General features: G+C 42.2%; 3 protein-coding genes across 3 annotated transcripts; 1 reads left to right on the top strand and 2 right to left on the bottom strand.

Annotated features, from left to right (window-relative positions):
- Window positions 1–926: 926 nt before the first annotated feature.
- rps2 (ribosomal protein S2) lies at window positions 927–2,519 on the bottom strand. The gene is made up of 6 exons (XM_085271087.1): window positions 2,347–2,519; window positions 2,169–2,258; window positions 1,934–2,041; window positions 1,493–1,826; window positions 1,129–1,220; window positions 927–1,051 (listed from the first exon to the last, which is right to left on the bottom strand). The coding sequence occupies exons 1-6, from the start codon at window positions 2,479–2,481 to the stop codon at window positions 971–973; spliced, it is 840 nt and encodes a 279-aa protein (XP_085127213.1). The 5' UTR covers window positions 2,482–2,519; the 3' UTR covers window positions 927–970.
- A 2,050-nt stretch (window positions 2,520–4,569) lies between these two features.
- rnf151 (ring finger protein 151) lies at window positions 4,570–7,624 on the bottom strand. The gene is made up of 4 exons (XM_085272623.1): window positions 7,544–7,624; window positions 6,869–7,038; window positions 6,681–6,777; window positions 4,570–6,266 (listed from the first exon to the last, which is right to left on the bottom strand). Exons 1-4 carry the CDS (start codon window positions 7,622–7,624, stop codon window positions 5,799–5,801), a joined length of 816 nt encoding a protein of 271 aa, XP_085128749.1. The 3' UTR covers window positions 4,570–5,798.
- Window positions 7,625–8,045: 421 nt separating this feature from the next.
- On the top strand, window positions 8,046–25,557 carry tbl3 (transducin beta like 3). Its single transcript, XM_085271084.1, has 23 exons — window positions 8,046–8,222; window positions 8,342–8,393; window positions 8,675–8,770; window positions 10,273–10,320; window positions 10,438–10,579; window positions 10,749–10,833; window positions 11,407–11,577; window positions 11,655–11,730; window positions 11,831–11,927; window positions 13,801–14,015; window positions 14,370–14,511; window positions 15,242–15,300; window positions 15,405–15,511; window positions 15,636–15,768; window positions 18,497–18,736; window positions 18,881–18,951; window positions 20,146–20,302; window positions 21,676–21,734; window positions 22,568–22,671; window positions 23,487–23,558; window positions 23,674–23,832; window positions 24,299–24,392; window positions 24,792–25,557. The coding sequence occupies exons 1-23, from the start codon at window positions 8,191–8,193 to the stop codon at window positions 25,162–25,164; spliced, it is 2,784 nt and encodes a 927-aa protein (XP_085127210.1). The 5' UTR covers window positions 8,046–8,190; the 3' UTR covers window positions 25,165–25,557.
- The last annotated feature ends 361 nt before the right edge of the window (window positions 25,558–25,918 follow it).

Here is a 25,918-nt window from a genome sequence, read left to right as displayed (position 1 = left end):
TGAGCTGCCCCATGTTGTGTAGCTTTCTGGATTTTATACTTACTGGCCTATATTTACTTATTATACAGGCTATACAGTACATAACATCACATGTTTTCTGTAACTGAAGTGTTTAATTATGTGGGCTACAGAAAACAATTAAGTTATAGACTATTTATATGAAAAATGTGTATACTTACTGCATTTGATTCATTTTAACCATTTGTAACCACCTGCATATGTGTTTGGAAAAAAAGGCTTTGATTTTGCCACCCTCACAAAATTTCTCTAGATCTGCCCCTGGGTGACCCCTCACAAACCTTCAGTACTATCACACTTACGTTTTCAGATGTGTATCAGAGTAATTTCAAACTAAAAGCATAACAAAACAACTACCATAGAATAGCATTATGTGGAGGTGAGTTAGGCATATCACCTATATTCCCTTTCGCTCACGCTGATATCCTATGGTAATCCACCCAACATTTGTCTCAGTCTGATTTGAAAGTATTTAAATTTCCAAATCTCATCCTCCTCAGTGACTCACGTATCATCCCATTTCTAATTTTCATTCCCTTTTCTTGATTATACCTCCCCCCTTTCACCTGCTTCCTACAAGTCACCCCAATACTGTGAAAGTATCCAAGTGATGGACAATGCTCCAAAACCATTTTGACCAGAAGCTGAAAACTAGTTTTATTTCATGATAGCACACAATACGGGATCTGCTGCTCCAAATAATCATTTTAAAGGTTTCAGTATCTTTAAAGTATTTTGATTGGCTAGATAAAGTTAATTTTACTCTGTATTACTGTAGAGGTGACTGCATTAACTGATGCAGTTTCTCCTATTGCCCAACATATCACTTGTGTCTTGTTCAGTTACCGAAGTCTGCACATTTTTGCAGCATACATAGTTTTGTGAGTTAAGCACACGAGACACAGAAGTGGTGTTCCAGAACGTTTATTCAACGATTCCCTATACAAAATGTTTAGGAGGCAGCGGCCTGCACAGCCTGGCCCCTCTGCACAGACACCCTGGTGTGAGTCTTGGCCAGATGGTCAGTGAACTCCTGGAACAAAAAGCAGAAAGCCTGGTTACACAAAATCCTGACATAACCATAACAGCTCATGTTGGCTCTGTACAGACCTGGTAGGGAGACTTTGTGAAGACTGTCTCCTTCCACAGATCAGGGGTCAGGTAGCTGTAAGTCTTGGAGATGGCGTCAAAGGTGGCCTTGGCTGAGGAAGGAATTATAAAGAGTAAGTGTGTGTAGCATGGCGCTCCAGTAACAAAGTACAACAGTCTTGTTGGGGGTAAAAAAAATGTTGAGCATTGTAAAAGGGTAACAGGGAAGACCACTAAAACGTCTCCCTGCCGTGCAATACTCAATTCTTTCTCTCCTTTTAACGACAACTACACCACTGCCGAGGTGAAGCTGGGCAGAGCGAGGAGAAACAACCCCCCCCCACCCAAATACAGTATGCAGATCATGACCCTGGGAGAAGCTTACCAAAGTTGCCGAGGGTGGCGGTGCAGCCCCTGGCAGAGGTGTAGCAATCATCGATTCCAGCCATCATGAGCAGCTTCTTGGGCACTGGGGCAGACACGATGCCGGTACCACGGGGGGCTGGAATGAGACGCACCAGGACAGAGCCGCAGCGGCCAGTCACCTTGCAGGGCACAGTGTGGGGTTTGCCGATTTTGTTACCCCAGTAACCCCTTCTGACAGGGACGATAGACAGCTTGGCCAGGATGATGGCCCCACGGATGGCTGTGGCCACCTCCTTGGAGCACTTCACCCCCAGGCCCACGTGGCCGTTGTAGTCACCAATGGCAACAAAGGCCTGTAGACAAAAAGCAAAAGGCACACAGTGTTAGGCTTAGACAACGCTGATTAACAGGAGAAAAAAAACAAAACACCTTTCTCCTTTGCAAAGGAATCCACACTCACCTTGAACCTGGTGCGCTGACCAGCCCTGGTCTGCTTCTGGACGGGCATGATCTTCAGCACCTCGTCTTTAAGACCAGAACCCAGGAAGAAGTCGATGATCTCAGACTCCTACAGGAAAAGGAGTAAGCATTGAGGGGTTTACATCACAACAGAAACTGCAGTTCATTCAGACATTTCCACAAGACAAGTAAAATAAAATAAAATATGATTGTTTATGTATGTGAACTGTAGTTACCTTGATGGGCAGAGAGTACAGATAGATCTCCTCCAGGGACTTGATCTTCATGTCCTTAACCAGGCGGCCCAGCTTGGTGACCGGCACCCACTATGACAGGAAAGAAACTCAAGTAAACTACAAAAAGCCAAAATACTAAGTGCTTATGTTCAAAACACTTATTAATCCAAAAACCTACCTCCTTGTCCTCGGACTTGCCGCCCCGTGCACCGCGGCCCCTGCCGCGGCCTCTGCCGCGTCCACGGCCCCGACCGCGGCCACCGGCGCCAAAACCTCCGCGAAAACCTCCTCTACCACCGGCGTCGTCCGCCATTTGCTACACGACAAGAAAACAACAAAGACGTTTAGTTATTTATCCCCCAAAATACGGACATGCTTACCGAAATTCAGTCTTACGGGACACGAGTATCGCCGCCATATTCATACAAGCAAACTACAAATATTTCCATCTGTATTCAAATTCGCTGTTAAATAGGTCTGGGATTTTAATTTAATATGTTCATATATGATCTTATAATCAGCTCTGAAGTGTCTGACTGAACGATGCGTGAGATTTTTAAGGATATAAACTAGGAAGAGAAACTCAACAGCACACTTACGTGATCGACAAAACAGGAAGAAGGCCTGTGAAAGGTTCCGCCGGGTTATATGCTAAAGTTTTATCGCGAGATTTACTCCACGAGAAAACCTACTCTCTACCGCCTCTACCGAATAACTGAGACAGATTTTATATTTGCTTACTAAAAACACAGTTCTTAAAAAATCAATTATAATAAAATCAAAACGCACTCTTTTAAAATCCATTTTAAGTGTTCATTTAATTAATCTGTTTATTCTGTAAACATACTTTAATTGGTTTTTAATTTTCTAGTGAAATGTAATAATAACACATTAGAATAGAATAGAATAGAATAGAATAGAATAGAATAATCCTTTAATTGTCCCACAAGGGGAAATTTGGTTGTATCAGCAGCAAAAAACACACATATACAAAAAAGAACAGGACACAGAACAGAAAACAATTTTTACATATTTACATCATAGACAAAAGTTACCAGAGCAGAGTACAGTACAGTTGTTAAAATTAGAGTACAGATAGTGTGCAAACAGAGCAGGATACTGAAAGATGTTTAAATAGTTAAGAATATTTAGAATAATTAGAAAAGTTAGAAAAGTGCAGATTGTGTATTGTACCTGTGCATTAAAAAGTAGACATGTAACTTCCAATAAGTTAGTGTATGTATAAGCTGAGAACAGTAATGTGCAATTATAACAGTTGAAGTTGTTACAGCACTGATGTAAACATCTATGTTTGTTGCGAACAGTTTTGATTGTACAGTCTGACAGCTGCAGGGAGGAAGAACCTACAGAAACGCTCCTTCATGCATCTAGGATGCAGCAGTCTGTCACTGAAGGAGCTCTGCAGTTCAGCAACATTTACATGCATGGGGTGGGAGACTCTGTCCGTCAGAGATGTTATTTTGGCCAGAGTCCTTCTGTCTCCTACCACCTGCACTGGGTCCAGAGTGCACCCCAGAACAGAGCTGGCCTTCCTAAAGAGTTTATCCAACCTCTTCCTCTCAGCTGTCGATAAACTGCTGCTCCAACATACCACACTGTAAAAATTGACGGATGCCACCACAGAGTCATAGAAAGTCTTTAAAAGCGCTACCTGAACTCCAAATGACCTCAGCCGCCTCAGCAGGTAGAGGCTGGTCTGACCCTTTCTGTACAGAGCATCAGTGTTGTGGCTCCAGTCCAGTTTATTATTCAGGTGAACAACCAGGTACCTACACGAGCCCACTATCTCAATGTCCACTCCCTGGATGTTCAAAGGTGTCAGTGTGGTGGGTCTGCGTCTCTGGAAGTCTACCACCAACTCCTTGGTTTTCCCAGTGTTGATCAGCAGGTGGTTCTGCTGACACCAGTCCTCAAAGTCCAGAGTCCACTGTCTGTACTCTGAGTCATCCTCACCTGTGATGAAGCCAACTATGGCAGAGTCGTCAGAGAACTTCTGTAGGTGGCAGCGTGGGGAGTTGATGGAGAAGTCTGCAGTGTAGAAGGTGAAGAGGAACGGTGCCAGCAAAGTTCCCTGTGGGGCCCCCGTACTGCAGACCAGCATATCAGAGACACAGCCCTGTGTCCTTACATACTGTGGGCGTTCTGTGAGGTAGTCCAGTCTCCACTGGGACATGTGTTGGTCCACTCCCGATAGCTCCAGCTTGTTCCTCAGAAGTCGTGGCTGGATGGTGTTGAAAGCACTGGAGAAATCAAAGAACATGATCCTCACAGTGCTTCCAGGCTTCTCCAGGTGAGCCAGAGCTCGGTGCAGGAGGTAGACCTGCACCGGGACTTATGTAGTCAAATTTAGAAATACAAGCCTGGCCTTAGTTCATCTGTGAGATTTCAATGAAATACCTTTATCAGTTGATCTATTTAAATAAGACCAGCACAGGTAATAATAACAATGTAAAAGCTTTATTTACAAAATAGGTTAAACAGGTTACATTGCAACCTGGCAAAAAACAAAACAAAAACACTAATCAGATGCCTACAGTACCATGAAAAGTATTTTCCTTCATTCCTATATTTCTCTCACTCTTTTTTTTCTTTTTTGATATTTGTCACGCTTACATGTTCCGGCTCATCAAACAAATTTTAACATTAATTTCTATATAAACAATAACCTGACCCAGGTTATCGTTTATATGACAATAGGTTATATAAACGATATAACAATAACCATAACCCAAGTACGCTTAGGCTTCATTTCATGAAATAATGGCAAGACATTCAGGATTTTCCGGCAGAGAGCAGACTTCTTGGTTACATCAATTATAGCAAGTCGTCCAGGTCCTGAAGCAGCAAAAGGGTCACAGACCATCATACTAACACCACCGTATTTGACGGTCAGTATGATCTTTTTATGAAATGCTGTGGTAGGCTCACGCCAGATGTATCAGGACACAAACCTTCCAAAAAACTTTTTTCATTGACCTTAGCTGAAGCAAGTGGGGCCTGCAGTTCTTTAGATGTTGTTCTCGGTCCTTTTTATAACCTCTTGAATGAGTCGTCAATCATCTCTTGGAATTCACCACTGTTTTGAGTTTTCTCTGTTTGTCTAAAATGCTTCTCACCGTGGTTCACTGGAGTCCCAAAGCCTCAGACATGGCTTTGTAACCCTTTCCAGACTGATGGATGTTAGTGACTTTGTTTCTGTTCTTGCAGTTTTGTTTGTTTTTTTTAGATTAGAGCCTTTATTTGTGTGAATGCTGAAATTGACCTCAGCTTCACAAAAATGTGGTTAATCACAGTGAATTCATAAATTAACAAGAGAAGAATGACTTTTTCATACAGGTCAGGTAGGTTTGGCTTTTTTTTTTTACCTCAGAAAATGAAATCATCATTTAAAAACTGCATTTTGTATTCACTCAGGTTATCTTTTTCTAATATTAAAAACGTGTTTTTTATTGGAAACAAAATATGCAAAAACTATTAAAATCAGGAAGAGGGCAAATACTTTTTCACAGTACTGCATATACTCAAAAACACACACCTTCAAAGAATTAAACACATACTGAATTTATACACAGCAGTAGCTCAACCAGCACCAGCAACTAACTCCCTTCCTCAGCAGCTGCTGCTGCTACTTGGAGTCCCACTGGAGCTGCCACTACTCTCCCCAAGGTCCTCCTCTTCCACCTCATGCAGATCATCCATCACCTCCAGACTCTCACAGATAAGCCCTATCTGCCTTTTCATGTGGGCCATGGTGCTCTGCATCCTCCTCATCTTCCGCTGTAGGGCGGTGGCAATGGCCCTGTGATTCCTCTGCCTAGCTTCGTACTCCTGCCTCAACTGCTTGTAGCAGTTGTGTTGAGCCTGGGTTCGGTGGGAGAGTATCGTCCCACAACCCATGTGGCAAGGCTGGCGCCAGTGCTCACAGTGGTGCGCATGGGTCTCGAGGTCCCTGCGGAGGAGCTGTACCCTGCAGCCCTGGTAGGGGCAGGGGATTAGCTCATACAAACAGCTCATGCTGTGGCAGTACTGCTCTGAGAGGGGAAAGGTCTCTGCACAGCCGCGGATCTCATTCTTGCACTGTGAGACACACAGAAAAAATCATATAGTTAATAAAATGACTTGTGTTATAAATGTGCTATAAATCGGTCTGCAGGAATTGAGATAGAAGCTAATCCAAGCCATAGACGACTGAAAACAAAACAATTCTGATGCACAACCTAATCATTTCAGTCATTTATCAAGCAAAAATGTCAGCTTGGAATTATATTTTTTGCTTTCCTCCATCTCAAATAAGTCATCTTGGGCTCAGAGAATTTGTCTTGATGATGTCCTTATTATTAATAACTTAATAAAAACAGTCACAAATAAATATGTCCCATGAAGTGGTTCACACATGAAAATGCCAGGCAGCATCAGGCAAATACAAATGTATCCACTCTGTTCGGGCTCATAGAAAATCATGTAAAAATGTGTTCAAATTCCCTTTCCTACCTTGATCTTGAGGCGTCCAATAGATTTGCTTAGCTTGAACATGACAAAGATCAAGCTTGGGTTCACCGGCTTCCTGCAGCAGGGGCAGGTCTCCTGTCTGCAGAGGACAACTAGGAATGAGTCTCTGACCAAATAAAAAAGCCAGGTAAAACTTTTGTCCAAGGATACTGATAAGATACATTCAGTACCTTTTTAGCCACTGCAAGATGCATTTCTTGCAGAAAATGTGGTGGCACGCAGCTCTTACTGGACATCTGAGGACCCCTTGGCATATGGTGCAGATCAGATCATAGTCTGGAGTGTCCACAAACAGCTCCACATCATAACCCCCGCTCTGTGTTGACACCTCTGGGTCTGCCTAGATGTGGCCACAGTGTGTAGAAAAAACAGTATCTTATATTTCAGATATACCTGAGACTGAAAACCATGCCTCTGTGACTGTCTATAACCTCTCCACAGTGTTCTCAAAATAAAAAAAAAGAGAGACAACAAAACAGAGCTGTTCTGGAAAGCCATATGACTGATCACATGATCACAAGTCTGCTCCCTTTCCAAAAATCTTTTTTTCTAACACACAAAACATTAAACAATGACAAAAAAAGATCTGAAATTGTCCTCAATGGTATTTTTACTTTGTTAAAGTACAACATATAATAAAAATGCCACAATACTCATGTATTAGTATACAATTCAAATACCAAGCAAATAATAGAGTTGATTCTGGCTATATACACAATCTGTTTTTGACCTACTGAGCATCAGTCCATAAATCTGAGATTCTAAATCTAGATTAAAATACAAAAAATCATACAAATAAATAAATATAAAACACACGCCAAAACAAAAAGCTGCCCTCTACTCACCATGGCAAGCTCCTGTTTTATTTTTCTCAGCGTGTTTCCATAACCCGGGGGGCTGGTTTTACTGCATATCGATCCTCTCATATGTCACATAAGTAACACACACCCGCGTTATCAATACAACACGCGTGAACATTCCTGACTAAACAACGAAGGAGGGACCGCGTGTGTGCGCGCGCGCTCGACAGATGAAAACAGTGGGCTAAACTGTAGAATCGAAGCCATAATGGGAGAGCGTCGTTTCCCTGCTGTTCTAGCACCAAACTCATGGTTCACACGGCTGCTATTGTTGTGATACTCAGGAACTACATTATAAATAAATAAATAAATAAATAAATAAATAAATAAATAAATAAACTATAAGCCTATAGATCTGATTATTTTCCCTTGCTTTATATAAAGTTTACTGTCAAAATTAAAAGTTTAAAAACCACCAGTTTGGTGTTTGTGCGTTCATTTGTTGACAACAGAAGTCTGACCAATCACCGCGCCGTGCGCTCAGATGACGTGCAACGTGTGCGACCCTGCCGTCAACATGCGGGATGGATGGCGGTGTTGACTGTAGCCAACGTGTGACATGAGAAATAAGTAGTATACGCCGCCTGTACTCTCTACATCACTTCTTTTTTGGGCCATTTCTCACGGGCAAGATGGCAAATACCAACCTTCAGTTCAAAACCAAGTGAGTTTTACTTTCTGCACGTGTGAGCTGGAGATCATGTAGCAAGCTAACACGAGCTAGGCTAAGGTGTTATATGAAGTTGTTGAATCCACTGTTGCCGTTTTCTTGTTCCTTTACAGTTATGCTGTTTCCAGCAAGATCGAGCCATTTTACAAAGGGGGGAAAGTGCAGGTGGGTGCTCGGCTTTGATGTGTGTGTGTGTGTGTCTCTGTGTGTGAAGCTTCTATTAATGTCTTTTGTGACACTTTAGACACTTTTGTAACAATGCGCTGGTATAAAGTTGAGCGAATTGCACAAGGTATACAGGAAGTGCAGCAAAATCAAGAAAGTCCTGACTTTGTTTCTTGATAATCATGACAAACAGATGTTTTCAGAGTCTCACACATCTGTTTTAAGTCTGTATGACAATAACCAAGATTACCTTAAATCTGACCTCTCCCCTTTTTTTCCAGATCAGCAAAGATGAGAAATACATCTTTTGCACCTGTGGCTCTCGAGTCAATGTTTTGGAGATCAGCACTGGGAAGATCATTCACTGTGTTGAGCATGTGAGTTCAGCATCTAACATCAGGGGTGGGCAGTTTATTTTTACCAGAGGGCCACATGAGAACCTGTGTCTCTTGTGTAGGGCTGCGCCAAAAAAGTTGAACTGACTTCAGCTTGGCATTTCTTTCATTTTGTATAAACTGCTCCCAGTAAAAGTAGATGTTACAACGGGGCAATAATGATGAGAATTAGGTTAACTAAAAGCACAGACATTTTTTCACTGTTTATTCAACATCCCCAGAGATGGCTGTGAACAAAATGTGCATGTTTGTTCAACATTTAAAAGACTTTAAACTTGCAGCTGTAGTTTAATAACTTCATCTGCATTTGTTGATTTCTTGTTGAGTGATGGAAATCTAGTTCTGTTTTGGACTTGAACAAGTGCATTACAGTCAAGTTCTGTGTCCAAGGTTGAAATGTGAAGAGCAGCAGACAGGTGATCTCAGCAGACAGAACATCATCTGGATTTGTTAAACTTCCATCATTCAGAGTTTTTGTTCACAGTGTGATTCAGCTCTTTTGCTTTGGGGAAGTTAACTATTTTAGTTATATCTACAACATGGTTAATTTGTAGCTGTGACTTATACAACACCTCCTGGTGTCTGATTCAGTGGGAAAATACCAATTTCAGTCACTCTTTTCCTTCACCTGTCATTTTTCCTGTCACATTTAGATAGCCATCGGTTGTAATACCTGCCAGTTTGTCCCATGGCAGAAACACCCTATGTGTGCAGTTACCTCCATGAAGAAATCACTCCCTGTCTTAGTGGCTTGCTACTCTGTAATATACAAAGAAGACTAACCAGGTTGTGTCGCAGACATCCCAGCTCTCGATCAGAGCCAAAGAGATAAAGTCCAAATTGTCCGCTTACCTTTTTAACCGAAAAATTAAGATTTTCCTCAGTGTCCTCAATCCCTCTTGTTACAGTTTACCTCTCCAGGTAAACTGTAACAAGAGGGATCTCAAATGCTTCTTTTTATCTCAGCGCATATTAGCACAGCAGTGCACCAAACACTCTTTCATAAACTCCCAGTCAGAGAATGAGATACTGTGTTTTGGGGGTTTTTTTGTTTTGTTTTTTTTGCGATTTTGTGAGAAACCACAAAGCGGATCCTCATTGCTCCATCCCTGCTGGACGTGTAAAACATCTCATAAACCTTCATAAACATCTGCTCTAGTATGTTTACAGTGAATCTGCATTCTCATGCACATCTAACAATTGAAAAATCTCTAGTTTCATCTTGGAAAGAGATCCAAATTGCTTTGGGGTTACATCATGAAGGGCATCTAGCCCAAATGATCTGCCAAATTAAACAGCACTGCCTGCTGTGATGAGCCTTTGTCTCACAGAAACCTTGGCTACTGCATCTTTACTGTCTTTATATCAACAACCTCATTCTAACTATTGCCATTGGTGATTTATCAGTCTTCTTTCTTTTTGTGAATAAAATGTACTTCCATGTTTCCTGTCTGAATATTTTGTTGTTGTTTTTTCTCCGGTAGGATGATCAAGAGGACATCACGTCATTTGCTCTCAGCTGTGATGATGAGGTACAGAAATGCCTGAGTCACTTCTCATTAGATCAGTCACATTTGTGTTTTCAGTATTTTCAGCTGTCACCCTGTACAACAGGACTCAGTTGGTCTTTGCTTCGTGTCTCTCCACAGATGCTGGTAACAGCCAGCCGGGCGCTGCTGCTTAAGCAGTGGGATTGGAGGCAGGCTAACTGCACTCGGTCCTGGAGGGCTATTCACACTGTTCCCGTAGCTAGTATGACCTTTGACTCCACCTCTACTCTCCTAGCCACAGGTCAGCTACCACATGATTTATTAAAAAGAAAAGCTTCTCCCTGATATCTGCTACGTGTGTGTGTGTGTATATATGTATGTATGTATGTATATATATATATATATATATATATATATATATATATATATATATATATATATATATATTGTTTCTATTTATTTACCTGCAGGTGGCTGTGATGGCACAATAAAACTTTGGGATGTGGTGAAGCAGTATTGCACTCATAACCTGAAAGGGTCATCTGGTGTTGTACAGTAAGTCTCAGGCTCTCATCTTAAAATGATGTATATTCGTATAGCATACCATTTTTCTGCTGCTTATCTGGGTCTGGGCTGCAGGGGCAGGAAACTAAACAGGTACAAAGGCGCTTCCAAGCCAGCATGTCCTGGGCCTGTCTCAGGGCCTCCTTCTTCCCAGTGGGACATGCCCAGGACATGCTGGAGAGATGACATTTCTCATCTGGATTGGAAATGCCATCCTGATCAGTTGCCCAAACCACCTCAACTGGCTTTTATACTCAGTGCACTCTTTTACACAGCAGATTGGTACAGTGTCTGTGATGGACACTATTGCCGCACCAGTCCATCTGTCAGTCTTCCACTCAGCTCTTCCTTCTCTCATGAACTGGACTCACAATTATTTTAATGTGATAACTTAAAAGAGGCAATGTGGAAGTTTCAAATTGATACCAATGGGTTTATCTACCAGGAGGTTGAGAGGTAGCACTGGTGGCTGCCAGTATTTTTTACAAATGCTCATATGTAGCAGGATTTAACAATAATATGAAGAAACTAGAAACAAAGGAAATATTTTGTGTCTTTGTGCAGTTTGGTCCAGTTCCACCCAAATACCGACCTGCTGCAGCTTTTCTCCTCCTCTTTGGACTGTGGCATCCGGATATGGGACCTGCGCTCCAGCCAGTGTGTGTGTGTCCTGCAGAGCCACTACAGTGCTGTGACATCTCTCAGCTTCAGTCCCGATGGTAACGCCATGGTCAGGTACTGTGATATTTTAAATCAACCTCAGACTCCTTTTTGTTTGTGTAGCGCTGTGTTAAAGTCCTGTGCTCTTTCAGTTCTGGCAGAGACAAGATCTGCACAGTTTGGGACCTGAAAACTCGCAAAGCCAAGAGAACTGTTCCAGTCTATGAGGTAAGCTCGTCAATTTAGATTCATTTTAACTTAAATACATTTTGTGCTCTTCATTTGGGGAGAAAACTGGAGCTTTATTTGTGTGTATGTGATCTTACAGGCTGTGGAGGGTGTTGTAATTCTTCCTGGAAGTACAGACTTGGCTGAGATCAGAGTAAAGAGCAAGGACTTGCATTTCATCACAGCTGGAAGCAAAGGTCTGGCTGCTAAATACCGTATTTTCACGACCATAAGGCGCACTGTGCTAAAAGGCGCAGTCTCAGTTATGTGTGCCCTTACTGTATTTAACACACACATAAGGCGCACTGGACCATAGGGCGCATACAAGTACCGTATGCGTATTTAAAAATAAAGCAGGAGCAAACCTGAATTCGGTACCTTACTCACATTTCTATTGCCGGTAATCGTCATCATCAACAACACACAAGCATACAAGTGTGCGTATTTAAAAATAAAGCAGGAGCAAAACAAAGTTTGGTACTCACATTTTTATCATCAATCAAACCCATGGAAGTCCTCATCCTCTGTGTCTGAATTGAACAGCTGCGCTAAATCTTCATCAAACATGCCAGGTTCACTGTCTTCACCGTCAGAGTCACTTTCCGTGCCGTGCGGCTCCTCGGAAATGATGCCGGCTTTTGCGAAAGCTCGAACAACAGTGCCAGCAGACATGTTAGCCCAAGCATCTACAATCCATTGGCAAATTGTGGCGTAACTCGCCCGGCGCTGCCTTCCACTCTTGGTGAAACTGTGGTCTCCACCGGTCATCCATCGCTCCCAGGCCGCTCGCAGCCTTACTTTGAACGGGCGGTTCACACCGATGTCCAGCGGTTGGAGTTCCTTTGTCAGGCCTCCCGGAATGACAGCAAGCTCACAGTTCATTTGTTTCATTAGTTTTTTCACATCGGCTGTGAGATGGGCACGCATAGAGTCACAGATTAAGAGCGATGGTGATGCGTGGAAAAAACCACCTGGTCTCCTTACGTACACCTCCCTCAGCCACTCTTTCATCATTTCCTCATCCATCCAGCCCTTTTCATTTGCCTTAATGATGATTCCTGCTGGAAACTTCTCTTTAGGCAAAGTCTTTCGCTTAAAAATCACCATAGGTGGCAGTTTCTGTCCATTAGCATGGCAGCCAAGCACAACAGTAAAAGAAGACTTTTCATACCCCGTTGTGCGTATCGCTACCGTGCTGGTCCCCTTCTTCTCCACAGTGTGACTCACCGGGATGTCAAAAGTGAGCGGGACCTCGTCCATGTTAGTGATGTGGCTGGGCTGGATGTTTTTGTCGCCGATGTGTTTGCTGCAGTAGGAGCGGAAGATGGCCAGCTTTTCCTTATAATCCGCTGGAAGTTGCTGCGCTATTGTAGTCCTGGTCCGGATGGAAAAATGGCACCGTTTCATAAAACGAAAGCACCAAGACGGACCTCCTTGGAAATGTTCAATGTTCATCTCTTCAGCTAGTGAAACTGCTTTTAGCCGAATGGTGACCGTCGAAACGCTTCTCCCGCTCGCTCTTTGCTCGATGATCCACCGCTCGAGTCTTTCCTCCAACTCGAGCCACCTCGCCTTATGTCCGCGGAAACTCAGCTGCGTTTTCTTGACCTGCCGGAGCTTGTTTTCCAGCTTCCTCCATTTGCGAACCATCGATTCGTTAATCTTAAATTCTCTCGCCGCTGCTCGATTTCCATGTTCCTCCGCGTAGCTGATGGCCTTCAGTTTAAACTGTGCTTCGTAAGCGTGTCTCTTTGCCATTTTCAGGGTTGTTAAAACAACGATGTTCCACATAATGCACATACCTGTCCTTTTATACAGGTATGTGTGATTGTCCCGGTATATACGATCAACGCCCACACTTCACCCTTTAACGTTCTCATGGTGTTCTCTACTACGTCCTCCTTACAACACATAGGGCGCACCGCGCTATAGGGCGCGCCGCACTTTTTGAAGAAAATCTAAGACTTTTAAGTGCGCCTTATGGTCGTGAAAATACGGTACCTCAAATATTTATATAAATGTCCTTTATCTCCTCTGTGTCACTCATCTTCTCTCCTTTCTTTCTCCTAGGTGTATTAAGGGTGTGGGAGGCCAGCACGGCACGTTGTGTCTACACGCAGACCCTTCCCTCCACCCTCCCCTCTGCCTCTGAGGAGGATGAGAACGACAACCCCCGCAGTCTGACATACCTGTTTCACCTGCCCGCCTCAGCTAGACTGGCCACAGTCACTGCAGAGCACAACATACTGCTGTATCAGCTGCCTGCTCTCACCACACAGCAGCAAGTGGGTACTGGGGTCACGTCTTAGTGGACTGCTTAGGTCCAATACTTACATGACATCACACTACAGCTTCAAACATCTGTTAGTTGTTTCTTTTTCTTACTTTTACATACACATTAAAAATAAATCATTTTTTATGGAATTGTTTGTTTCCCTGGTACACAGAAAGAGAGAAGTAAAAAAAAATCTTACAAAAATAATAAAATATATCATCACCAGCTATGTAATTGTTATTTTAAACATTGGTATCATCTCAGAAGGTTCACTATGTTTCTATTTTTTGCTGTTCTGTGTATCTGCGTATTAGAATTAACAGTCACTCTCTCCTCGGTTGCTCTATTCACCCTCCCGCTTCAGTTTGTGGGCTACAGTGACGAGGTGCTGGACGTGAAGTTTCTGGGAAAAGGTGACAGTCACATCGTGGTGGCCACCAACAGCTGCCAGCTGAAGGTTTTTGAGCTGCTCACCAACAGCTGCCAGATCCTCTATGGACACACAGGTGAGTCGCCAGCAGAGGGCAGTGTGTGTGTATGCTTACATGTGGAAACACCTACAGTATGTGTGTTCATGTACAGCAAACTACAGTCCAGAGACATGCATGTCAGTTTAAATGGGGTTTCTAAATTGGCTGTAGGTTTGATTGTGAGTGTGCAGCTGTCGGTCTCTGTGTTGAGCCTTTGATTGGCTGATGACCTGCTTAGGATGCAGCCTGTGATAGGCTGCAGCAACCACATGGAATTAGAGAAGCACTAAAGCAGGGATGTCAAACTCATTTTACATGATGGGCCACATATAGCCCACAATGAGTGGGCCTGAGTAGTGAAACGGCTCTTTCTCTCAATGTAAATTAAGTTTAACTAAACATTTAATTCCTGAGGTATCTTATTATAGGATAAATAATTGTAATTTCAACTGTAGGACTCAGTTATGTTTAACATCTCTGCCATATGCCAACAAGTCATCATAGTTATTTGTAGGGGATGTAACTGCACCAGACTTACAATGTACGTAATGTAGTATAGCACAAAATCTAATAATAAAAAGAAAGTAAAAGTCTAAGGACAGCTGTTTTTAAAGTAAGGTTGGAAGAACAGAAATGAAGTTCCTGCCAAGTTTTTGCGCAAGAATTCAGAGGTGACACAATGTGGTTGTCTCAGCTTTGGGACTTGCTGAGCAGGTTGGTAGATTTTTATCTCTGCTTATTTTTTTTATCTGCTTATCTTTTTCAGATACGGTCCTCACACTGGATGTGTTCAAAAAAGGATCTCTCTTTGCAAGTTGTGCAAAGGTACGGTTAAAAGAAAGAACGAAGAATTATATATTATATGTGACCAAAAGCTGCTATCCCCCCTTTATTAGGTCAGCAGTAACATTTGTATATTGCATCTGTAGGACAGGTCAGTGCGTGTGTGGCATATGGACAGTGACAGTGGTCAGGTGCGATGTGTGGCCCAGGGCTCCGGCCACACCAACGCTGTGGGCTCCATCTCCTGCTCCAGGTAACACTCTGCCTGCAAGCCGTCTAATAAGCTGGTTTTCTTTACACACGTGACAACACAGATACAAATTGAAGGGGGAAATGACTGTATGTGCATCTGCCCTTGTCTTTGTGCTTGTGCCTAGGATGAAGGCATCATTCGTTGCGACTGGTAGTCAGGACTGTACCGTGAAGGTGTGGGATCTACCTGCAGACTGCTCTGCAGAAGGAGGCATCCATCAGCTAACTGCCCGCGCCACAGAGAAAGCACATGATAAGGTACAAGGCAGAACGTTCTGGTCACAGTCCAAGAAGATCTTGTCCATTTTGTCCAGCACATTAAAGTTGCAGGACAGGTTCACGGTCACCGTGTAGCTGCCATCTTGGGAACAGCTTAGGTCTAAATAAATTAAGGAGAGAGTCATAATCAGTGGTCTCTAGGATATAAAAACCACATGTAAAGAATCACCAGTCAAATCTGATTTATAAAAAAATGCTTGAAGGGTTTGCTGACTGCCCAAAATAAAATTTCATTTGTCTGGTTCCCTGAGAAGTACAATTTAACTTTAGTCACTCAACATTTTGACTTGGTCAATTACTGTGACTTATAACAAGCATTCATATTATAGTTGCAGGAAGCCAAGAAAACACGAGTAAAGACTGGCCATCTCTCTGTATTAGACTAATGGGTAAATATGTCTTATTTACCCACTTACCCACTCATCCCTTGAATTCTTTTTGTTTAAAGGCTTCACTGTGGCATCTTCATATTCTGCAAAACACCTGACTCAGGAAGGTTAGAGGAGCCATATGACTGCGAGTCAGTAACTGTTATTTAAATATAATTTAAAACAAGAAGAATTTAGATTATGATGCTTCTTTTTTAAATAACTCCACAGATGTTGTGTATCATAAGACACACAGATGTGTGAGTCAGCCACCAGTTATGTAAACAGCTTTAAGCTAGTTGGCCTCTTCTGATAAGGAAATGCAGAAAAATCTGATCGTGGATCTGATTTCCAGGACGATGCTGGAAAGTAATCTTTCCTGCTACACCTGCCCTCATCTTACTTGGCAGCATAATAGAGCAATTAAAAGTCAGTTAATAGTGTGCTATGCGTATTTCTTTATACCAGGTTAAACCGAAGTAGGATATTGGTTACTCAAGAGTAAGGTGGAACTGCAGGCAGTGTGGCAACAGGAGTGGAGATTAGGGATGGGTATCGAAAACCGGTTCTTGTTGAGAACCGGTTCCCACTGTTTCAATTCCTTGGAATTGTTTGCCATTTTTGCAAACGATTCCCTTATCGATTCCAGTCGCCCCGAATGACGTCACCACGTTGCGGAGCGTCATTTACCTGGCAGGAAACACGGCGCGTAAGCGGCTCAAACGCTCAAAAGTTTACGAGAACGGATGACAACAGGGAAACTTGCAATACTTGCAAAGTAGATACTTCATTTAAGGGAGGAAACACTACGAATATGCAAAAGCATTTGCTCACAAAACACGTGATAACCTTAAATGAATGTCATGTTTTTAATTCCGCTCCGGACTCGTGAATCTCAACCCAGCAGCAGCGGTAACGTTTGCACGTCCTCTCCCGTTAATGCGGCAGGTAAATAATCAACTAACAGTGCATATTATGTTAGCGCGATCTGCCTTATTACAAAACCTGCTATTACTGTGCATTTAGGTGACCATGATGAGAGAGACAGACAGAGTCTGGCTGGCTCAGATGCTGGCAGTTCTCGCTGCAGTCTACCGGTAGCGTCTCCTTTCAGGCCAGGATAGACGAATGTCACCGAGCAGTGACTAAGTTTGTGGTAAAAGGCTTGAACCAGTGTTGCCAACTCCTCAGTAAGGAAAATCGCTATTGGCTGTCCTAAAAGTCGCTAGAAGTCGCTAAATGATGTCATCGCCTGATTTGCATAATTGGTCATGCTAATCTAATTGTAACCTATGTTGTTGAAGAGAGAAATAACATCGTGGAAGAGACATTAAGTGAGTAAAAAACTTCCTAAATGCATTTAGAGTTTATTTAGAACTACAAATTAAATTTATTTTAGCAATTATTGTTTTTTTTAATGTCACAATTCCAACCCTGCTCCTTTACCTGGGCTTGGACCGGCAAAAGTGACCTGAAATAGGCACTCTGGTGGAGTTACTTTGTGTGTGTGTTTATAAGTAGTTTTAAACCTTGTGATCCACAAAACAGCATACGAGTAAAAGAAGAACTGACTGCGTTACAGCACCCACTGCTTGTTGAGAGTAAAATCGATACGCGCTTTCACGTCCTTTTTTTAGCGACCTTTTTTCTAAAAAAAAAAAGTCGCTAAGGGGTCTGAAAACTCGCTAAATATAGCGACAAAGTCGCTAAGTTGGAAACACTGGCTTGAACCCATTTGCCACAGCAGATGCCCCCAATTTTAGGTAAGTGAATGTGTTTAATTGTAGGCAGGGACATTACTGGATATTCTTGTGTAATTGCTACTGAATAATTTATGTTATGCTTTGTTATTGCTACAGAAGAATATTAATTTTATTATTTTACATTTACAATTTTTTTTTCCTGGGGACCCTGTGACACCCATTGAAGAGCCGTAGGCTGGATCTCTTAAGATCTCACTGTTGGGTTTGTAAGGCCATGTTACTCCTAAATTTCTATCTTGTTCAAAGAGAAGATATAAAACAAAGTTCTAAGCTAATCGAACTTAGTGTTCTCCTTTTTTAAAAAGAATCGATAAGAGAATCGATAAAGAATCGAATCGTTAAACAGAATCGAAAATGGAATCGGAATCGTGAAAATCTTATCAATACCCATCCCTAGTGGAGATCATGAATTTCTTTGGAAACTTTATCACATTAGTTGATCCCAATTCAGTTATTACTTCAGTCTTTTAAAAAAAAAATACATGTACTCATTCAAACCTTCATTTATAGGAAGCGCATCAGTTTTGTTAAAACGTCTGGTCCTTTTCTCCTCTACCTTCCACGTCATGTCTCCAGGATGTAAACAGTGTTGCCGTATCACCCAATGACAAGCTGCTGGCTTCAGGTTCCCAGGATCGCACAGCCAAGCTGTGGTCCTTGACGGGGGAGGGAACAGTGAGCCTGCTGGGGGTGTTTCGGGGCCACCGTCGTGGCGTCTGGGCCGTTTGCTTCTCTCCTGTGGACCAAGTGCTGGCCACCACCTCTGCAGACGGCACAGCCAAGCTGTGGAGCCTGCAAGACTTCAGCTGCCTCAAGGTGGGACATTTACTGTCCACGTGTCAGAATCACAGCAGTCTTATGGTGTTGCATAAAAGTAATCATGTTCAGACATTAGTGAGGTCTAATTTGTAGCTATATTGCTTCATTGTTTCTCCCCCTGTTCTTACTACTTTTTTAAAGACATTTGAGGGCCACGATGCATCGGTTCTTAAGGTCATCTTTGTGAGCCGAGGCACTCAGCTGCTCACCAGGTAAACGCACCGAACACGAAACCAAATACACGCCCACGCTGCGGATCGATGTGAATGCCCAATCCAGACTTTAAAAATCATGGCTTTGTTTCTCATCTTATTTCAGATATGAATCTGTCGTAGTTTGCAAAGCTTCCTCATTTATAGTAAGACAATGAAACAAACCCTGTAATTTAAAACCAAAGCTGAAAGGTCAAGAGGCTTGTCTGTGTCTCAGTGAGAAATATCTTTCAGAGGTTTGGTGTTTATAGATGGCAGAGATTGAGAAAATTATGGGAACCATTAATTGTATCTTTGTTTCCATCTTTATTGTTCCCTGTTGTTTGCAAGAGTACAAGAAATCAGAATAGAGTACAGGTACACTGACCTAATGAATAATTCAAGCATAAAACGACACCTAACTCATAATTATATCCAATAGATAATAGAGAACCAATATAATACCACGTTTAAAAAAAGAAAAAAAAAGAAAAGTGCTTTTGCACCAACAAGTTTATTTCCAAAGTGCTATGAGCTAAAAAAGTTGCTGTGATTTGCAGTGAGTCCTTAAAAAAGTGAGGAAATAAGTGGAGGACAGAAGAATCTATCTACAACAGGTTTGCAGTATCTGAAAGTCAGGTCGATGAGGGGAGGGAAAAATTCAGCAAATATGGGAGACGGGATCTGTGAGATGCACTGGCCTTTCTGTTGATCCAACTACTGTTCACTGAAGTCTCATCAGAAATGGTCAGTGGAAGGGTAGAGTGTCAAGAAGCTGTTTTTAAGGAAGGGAAATGGGGAGAAAATGACAACGTATGCCAAATTACACGAGAACTGGACTGTAAATCAGTAACATGAAGTCTGGTGGGTTCGCTCACATGTTTTGGGTCATATTGATTATTAAAAAAAAATCTAGCTTGTCTCTTAAATCTTGGTCATACTATGTTTCATAAAGGAGGATCACATTGTTTCATAAAGGAGGATCACATATTATAAATACATTGGTGAATGACTTGTAATCAACAAATCATTAGACAGTGGTTTCACAGTCAGACGTATCCTGATCCGTGGTCTGATTGTGGCAACAGCGGATATGCTCATTTCAAGGCTTCAAAGCATGACTGTGGAAACCCAACAAATGACATAATGGTAGCTATGTCAGTTTTTCACGCTGTGTCTGGTTTCCACACAGTAATTAATAATTGTTTTCCATAGTGGCTCCGATGGTTTAGTGAAGCTGTGGACCATCAAGACCAATGAGTGTGTGAAGACACTGGATGCCCACCAGGACAAAGTGTGGGGTCTCCACGCCAGTCGCAAGGATGACAAGATGGTTACTGGCTCAGCAGACTCTAACATCACCGTGTGGTCGGTAAGTAGCATTCGGCTGCTAGCCTCCAGCTGGATAGGGAATAAGAAGGGAAGGTAACTTTGGCCTTAAACACTTAGCAGTCAGTCTTCTAAACAAATACTGACCACCAAAACGAAGAGTTTCACTTGTTTTTCCATTAGTGTTGCTATTTTCTCTATGACTTAACCTAAAAACTGCGTCACAATTATACAATGGATTTCATGGTGTAATCCACAAAGTTAAATAAAGATTGAAATGGACAATGAGAGGAAGTTTTAACTTGAAGAATTGTTTTGGGGTTTTTTAACAGTTAATAAATACTTTCCATGTTCAGCAGGCACTTAACTTCACTCCTTGGTTGTTTTTTTTTAATCACCATTTGCACAAAGTGATCAGTCGGGTAGGGCTGCACGATTTTGCATAAAATGAGAATCACGACGATTTTTTGGCTTAGAATTGAGATCACGATTCTCTCACGATTTTCTTTTCCAATATAAACATTTATTGCACTTATTAACTGCACATCAACTTCGTAACAGTTGAGACTGAACATAAAAACAATAAATAAACATAAAAACAATAAATGTCTCACGTTTTGTTGTTGCTGCAAAACGTTGTACTGCTTGAAATTCCGTCTCCACCGTTGCTCGACGCTGCGTGTATAGAGCAGGTAGTGCAACAATAGAAAAATAGTTGCGGGACGGCACTGTGTAGCGTTTGTCTAGGATGTTGATCATTTTCCTAAATCCCTCGTTTTGCACAGTGTTGATGGGAGCCATATCTTTGGTCAGGTGATAAGTGATAGCCTCCGTAATTTCTTTGTGCCTGCGGGAGTCCGACGTGTATAGGGAAGCGCTGTATAAGGTTCCCGTTATTGATGTTTGGGTGGTTGACCGGGACGGATTTTCTCCTGTCACTTTCTCGTCATCCCTGACGTGCTCTCCGTTGTTTTTTCCCTGCTAATTTTAGCGTCACACGGCACAGCTTCTGTATCACGTGGTATAAGGCTCCGCCCTTGTCATTTGTTGAGCAGGAAGAGTGAGCGCTTGTTTTCATGCAGATTACGTCCCGGATCAAAATGCGGTACAATCGTCGTCGTCTTTTTTTCTTTTTTTCCTTTTTTTTTAAATCGTTGTCATTTGGAAATGAGATCGCACATAAGTATGAATCGAGATCGCGATTTTCTAACGATTAATCGTGCAGCCCTACAGTCAGGTAGCTGTGTTGTTGTGACAGTAGGGAGTTTACCTTCTGAAGTATCCCTTAAGAGGGATTCAGTGCACATCTTATCTAGGTGGTAATGTTTGCTTTTTTTAAATTTATTTTCCCTTTCTGTGTTTTTAAAAAAATGTGTGTTCAGTAGATCTACAGTTTTCTCTGTTGTGCACATCTAGGATGTGACTGAAATAGAGCTGGCAGAGGAGCAGGCGAAACAGGAAGATCAGATACTCAAGTAAGTTGCACACGACATCTCTGACAGCAAGAAGAGGGATTTACTATCGTAGAACAGGCACACCTGCACCATCCATCCTCCTCTCCACTCCGTCTGCAGGGGTGGACACACTCTTTGTTTTGCTTTTAGGCGTGTGGAAAGGATCACTCAACATCACTCAGACATGATCTGCTTTTGTTTTTCCATCTGTTTTGACATCCTGCCTGTCAGCAAGTCCCTCAGATGGTTTTTGTGATTTGCTTGGCTGTGGAGGTTCGCAGGTCAAAGCTGTCAGTAAAGTATGAGTGTGGGAGTGCGTGCTTTGCTGTTCTGATAAGCACAAAAAACTTTAGGTTTGCAGTATGTGAAACAATAAAGAATTTATTTCTGTATTAAATGTTAATTTGCACTTTTAAAGAGTACATTTCAGCTCCATGTTTTTATTCTTGCTAAAGTAGCTTTGCATGATTCCCACAAATTCCGGCCCACAGTTCATCAACTATCTGAAACAATCATTTTTAACTATATTTTCTTTCTTTATTACGTTTTACAGCGTTCCCTATTGATACAGACTGCCCACCCTCATTTCCATTCATATTACTCCAAAGTAATTGACAGAAAAATAAATAAATGACAGGAAAGTTTCTATGTTTCCACCATTAGTGAGTCCACGGTAAATGGATAGTCTGTGCAATGAGCTATAATAACTTTTTCTGTTATGATGGGGAAAAAGAGGCCTACAGGCTGTCAGTAAGTGATCATGATACAAATTCCCTGCAGTATGTACAGGTGTGTGCGTGTGTGTTTGTGTCTCTGCCTACGAACCCACACCTGTATGTTTGTTGTGTCTGAAGGCAGCAAGAGCTGTCCAATCTGCTCCACGGGAAGAAATATCTGAAGGCCTTGGGTCTCGCCATCTCACTGGACCAGCCTCACACCGTGCTCACTGTTATCAAAGGTACCGACTCTGTCACACGGATCTATCACACTTTGGTCTTTAGTGTCTGACTTTGATTAGCTGTGTGCATGTAAAGTCCAAATTAGATGCTCATCTACGCCTGTCCTTTAGCTTTTCACCTGTGGTTACCTGGAATGTTGTTATTTTTCTTCTGTACGGCTGCTTTGTTTTAAACGTTGAGTCACTCGAGCACTGACACATGCAGCTCTGGCAAACAGTGGGTCTGTGAACATATAATAACACACACCTCGTTTCTGCGCTCACTCTCTTTTGTTCAGTGACATGTAGTTAAAACTGCAGTGACATATTGTTAATCTGAAGCTGTAACGTCTCAGTATTTTGGATTTGCTGCACTACTTATTTGTGTTAGTACAAAGCAATTTCATCGAAATGGAAGAAAATGTCCTGTTTTGTAACAGCAATGCTCATTTTTCACACCATGTTTGATTGGCTTCCACAGAAGGAGTTTTTTGGTTTGTTTGGTAGTTTAATCCTTCCACTGTTTATAGTATAATTTGAACACACCAGGATAGTTGGACAAAAATAAAATGGTTCATAGTTGGTGTTTCACAGTTTGCTTTGGAGGTGTCTTCATGTCACTGGCTGCAAGTTTGTTTTTTTGAGAAATCATGACATTCAGATGGCACCAGACAAAACTGTGCCATTGCCAAGAACAGCCGTAAGTGAGACAAACATTGAGCTATCGACACAGCTGAATGGATGGACTCTGGAGAGAGTTTGCTGAGTCCATGTGTCAGACCCTATATGAACAGACTGTCTGCTGACTCTGACTAGTTGTCCCATGTTGCTTCCAGCGATCCGTGAAGGAGAGAATAGCTCCGAGCTGTTGGAAAAGACGCTGCTGAAGCTTCGACAGGATCAAAAAGGTAGCCTGTTAAAAAGAGAATGACTGTGTTTTTACACAATACCAATACCTGTCATTTCAGACAGTGATACAGAAGTTTCCTTATTTCTTTCTTCTGTTTTCTTGGATCCACTCAGAGTCAGTTCTGCGCTATTGTGTGGTGTGGAACACCAACGCCAGGAACTGCCTGAATGCCCAGGCTGTCCTACAGGTGCTCCTCACACACCTGCCCCCCGAAGAGCTGCTGCAGTACCAGGGAGCCCGATCACACCTTGAGGGCCTCATTCCTTACACAGGTTAGGAGGGGGAACGAGTGCTTTGACGAACAGAGACCAAAACTGCATCAGACAAAAAAGAAGAAAAAGCTTTTACTCTGATTATTTACTCAAAGTGGCCACAGATTGATCTAAACTTTAGAAACACTCAGAAACGTACAAATAAGTGTCTCATATACGGAATAGAACACTAGAGTTAAAGGAATGAAAACTGAAAGTGTGACCCTTTCCTTGTAGCGTTCTGTGAAAATTAGGTGTGTGCAATGTTATGTAAAGAGTTCAGACTGCAGGGGTTTGATTGTAGTATGTGGTTAATTAGAGAAACTGGATAGACAATAGAAAAAAGGATGTTTTGGTCTTTATGCCATGTTTATTAAACATGATATACATGAGTACAATCAATTCTCCTACATGGAAAAAATAACTGTTGTAAATTAACAGACTTTTTACTTTCTTTTTTTTTTATTTATGGTCATTTTCCCCACAGAGAGACACATGCAGAGGATTGGGCGTCTGCTGCAGGGCTCCATGTTCTTGAACTACATGTGGCAGAAAATGAGAGTGGCCGGAGCGCCGTCCAGGTGAGACTCTGCTCTGAACGCTTTGACAAATCACCGCGCTGAATGTTGACTGAATCCCGGTGTTTCCGAAACAACACTGGCACCTTTCTAATATTGACTCTCGTGCTGCTTGTTTGTGGTTTCAAAGCAAATTGTTATATTAAAGGAAAATTTCACCACAAAATCAGATTTAAGTTTGTGTTTGTTTTGTTTTCCAATCTAATTAGAATGAAGAACCGCTGACATGAATGAGGTGTCAACTTTTAACAGCATATTTGACCGTTTGGCTCTCCAAATGTAGTGCAGGAGCAGCCTTAAACCAAAGCTGGAAACATGCTATGTGTAATTAGCTATGTGAGGTTATTAAATGAAAATATTTTTAGTTTGTCAGCCTAATTTATGCTGTTATATCTTCTCCAGTACGGGCCAAGATGAAGACATGGATACGACACCTCTGGCACAGGCTCAGCCTTTCTTTGTGATCGACAAGGAGAAAAAGAGCGGCAGCGACGAGAGACGAGACGAAGGCAACGACAGCGACGGTGAACAAGACGAAGATCCAGATTCCTGTGTTGAAGATGAAGAGGAGCTCGAGGATGTCAGTGCCACCAACAAAGCCTCCACCGACAACGGGCGAGTGGAAAACGGAGCAAGCCACAAAACTAACGGCAAGCACCACTCTGAGAGCGAGGAGAGCTCTGAAGAGGAAGACCAGGAGGAGGAAACGACAGTTAAAAAGACAAAAGGTCTCCCGGTTTCTTCGGCTCAACAGTGCCAGACTTTTGCCAGCTGACAGGAATCAGTTTGGAAACAATAGGTTTTCTTATCTCAGATTATTGGCAGCTGGAGACAGTTCAGATGTGAAATGATAACATTTGTTAGGACGGCTTCTCTACAGACTTTAAGTCATGTGCCAAAGCATCAGCTCCTCCATGCAGATTTTAATGACCCTGACTTCTTCAGACAAAAAAGAGGAAAAGGGGACGCGCAGGAGGAGGAAACCTGGACCATCTTCACACTCACCACATGCCATTGTGTTGTTCTGCAGTAGTGCAATGTCCTGATCTACCAGCTCAACTAAATGAACACACTTTTATGTAACCCAGACAGCAGTTTCCTCATATAACCGTGGAGTATTTTGTCTTCTCTGAAAATGTTAATAAAATAAACAATGTTTGATTTAAAAGGAGTCACATTTTTATTAAAATAAAATAGCTACAAAGGGAGTAAATTAAATTTGAACCCATGGCATTCACTTGATGCACAGGCGTAGAAAAAAGTGTGTCAATTCACCCATTGACACACATTCATACAAATGTGTGTCAATAGGTGAATGAGGCATGTTTTATAAAGTGCCTAAAATGCACAAGAACCAGACCATCTGCTATGTGAGTGAGCGCCAGCACGAGTTGTGGTTTCCTGGCAGGCTTTAGATAAGGACTGCAGTTCTTGAGGATTCATGCTCAGCATGGAAAACGGCTGAAAAATGTCCTTTAGTTTAGATACAGCTTTATCTTCCTGGTTCATCCAGGTTTTTGCAGCACAGG

The sequence above is a fragment of the Mchenga conophoros genome, linkage group LG4 (assembly GCF_057382185.1).
Source record: "Mchenga conophoros isolate Kocher_MC1m ecotype Shallow Benthic linkage group LG4, M_conophoros_male_GT1.1, whole genome shotgun sequence".
NCBI classification, from domain to species: domain Eukaryota; kingdom Metazoa; phylum Chordata; class Actinopteri; order Cichliformes; family Cichlidae; genus Mchenga; species Mchenga conophoros.
The sequence above is the reverse complement of the archived record's forward strand: the minus strand, read 5'-3'. Positions and strand labels throughout refer to the sequence as shown.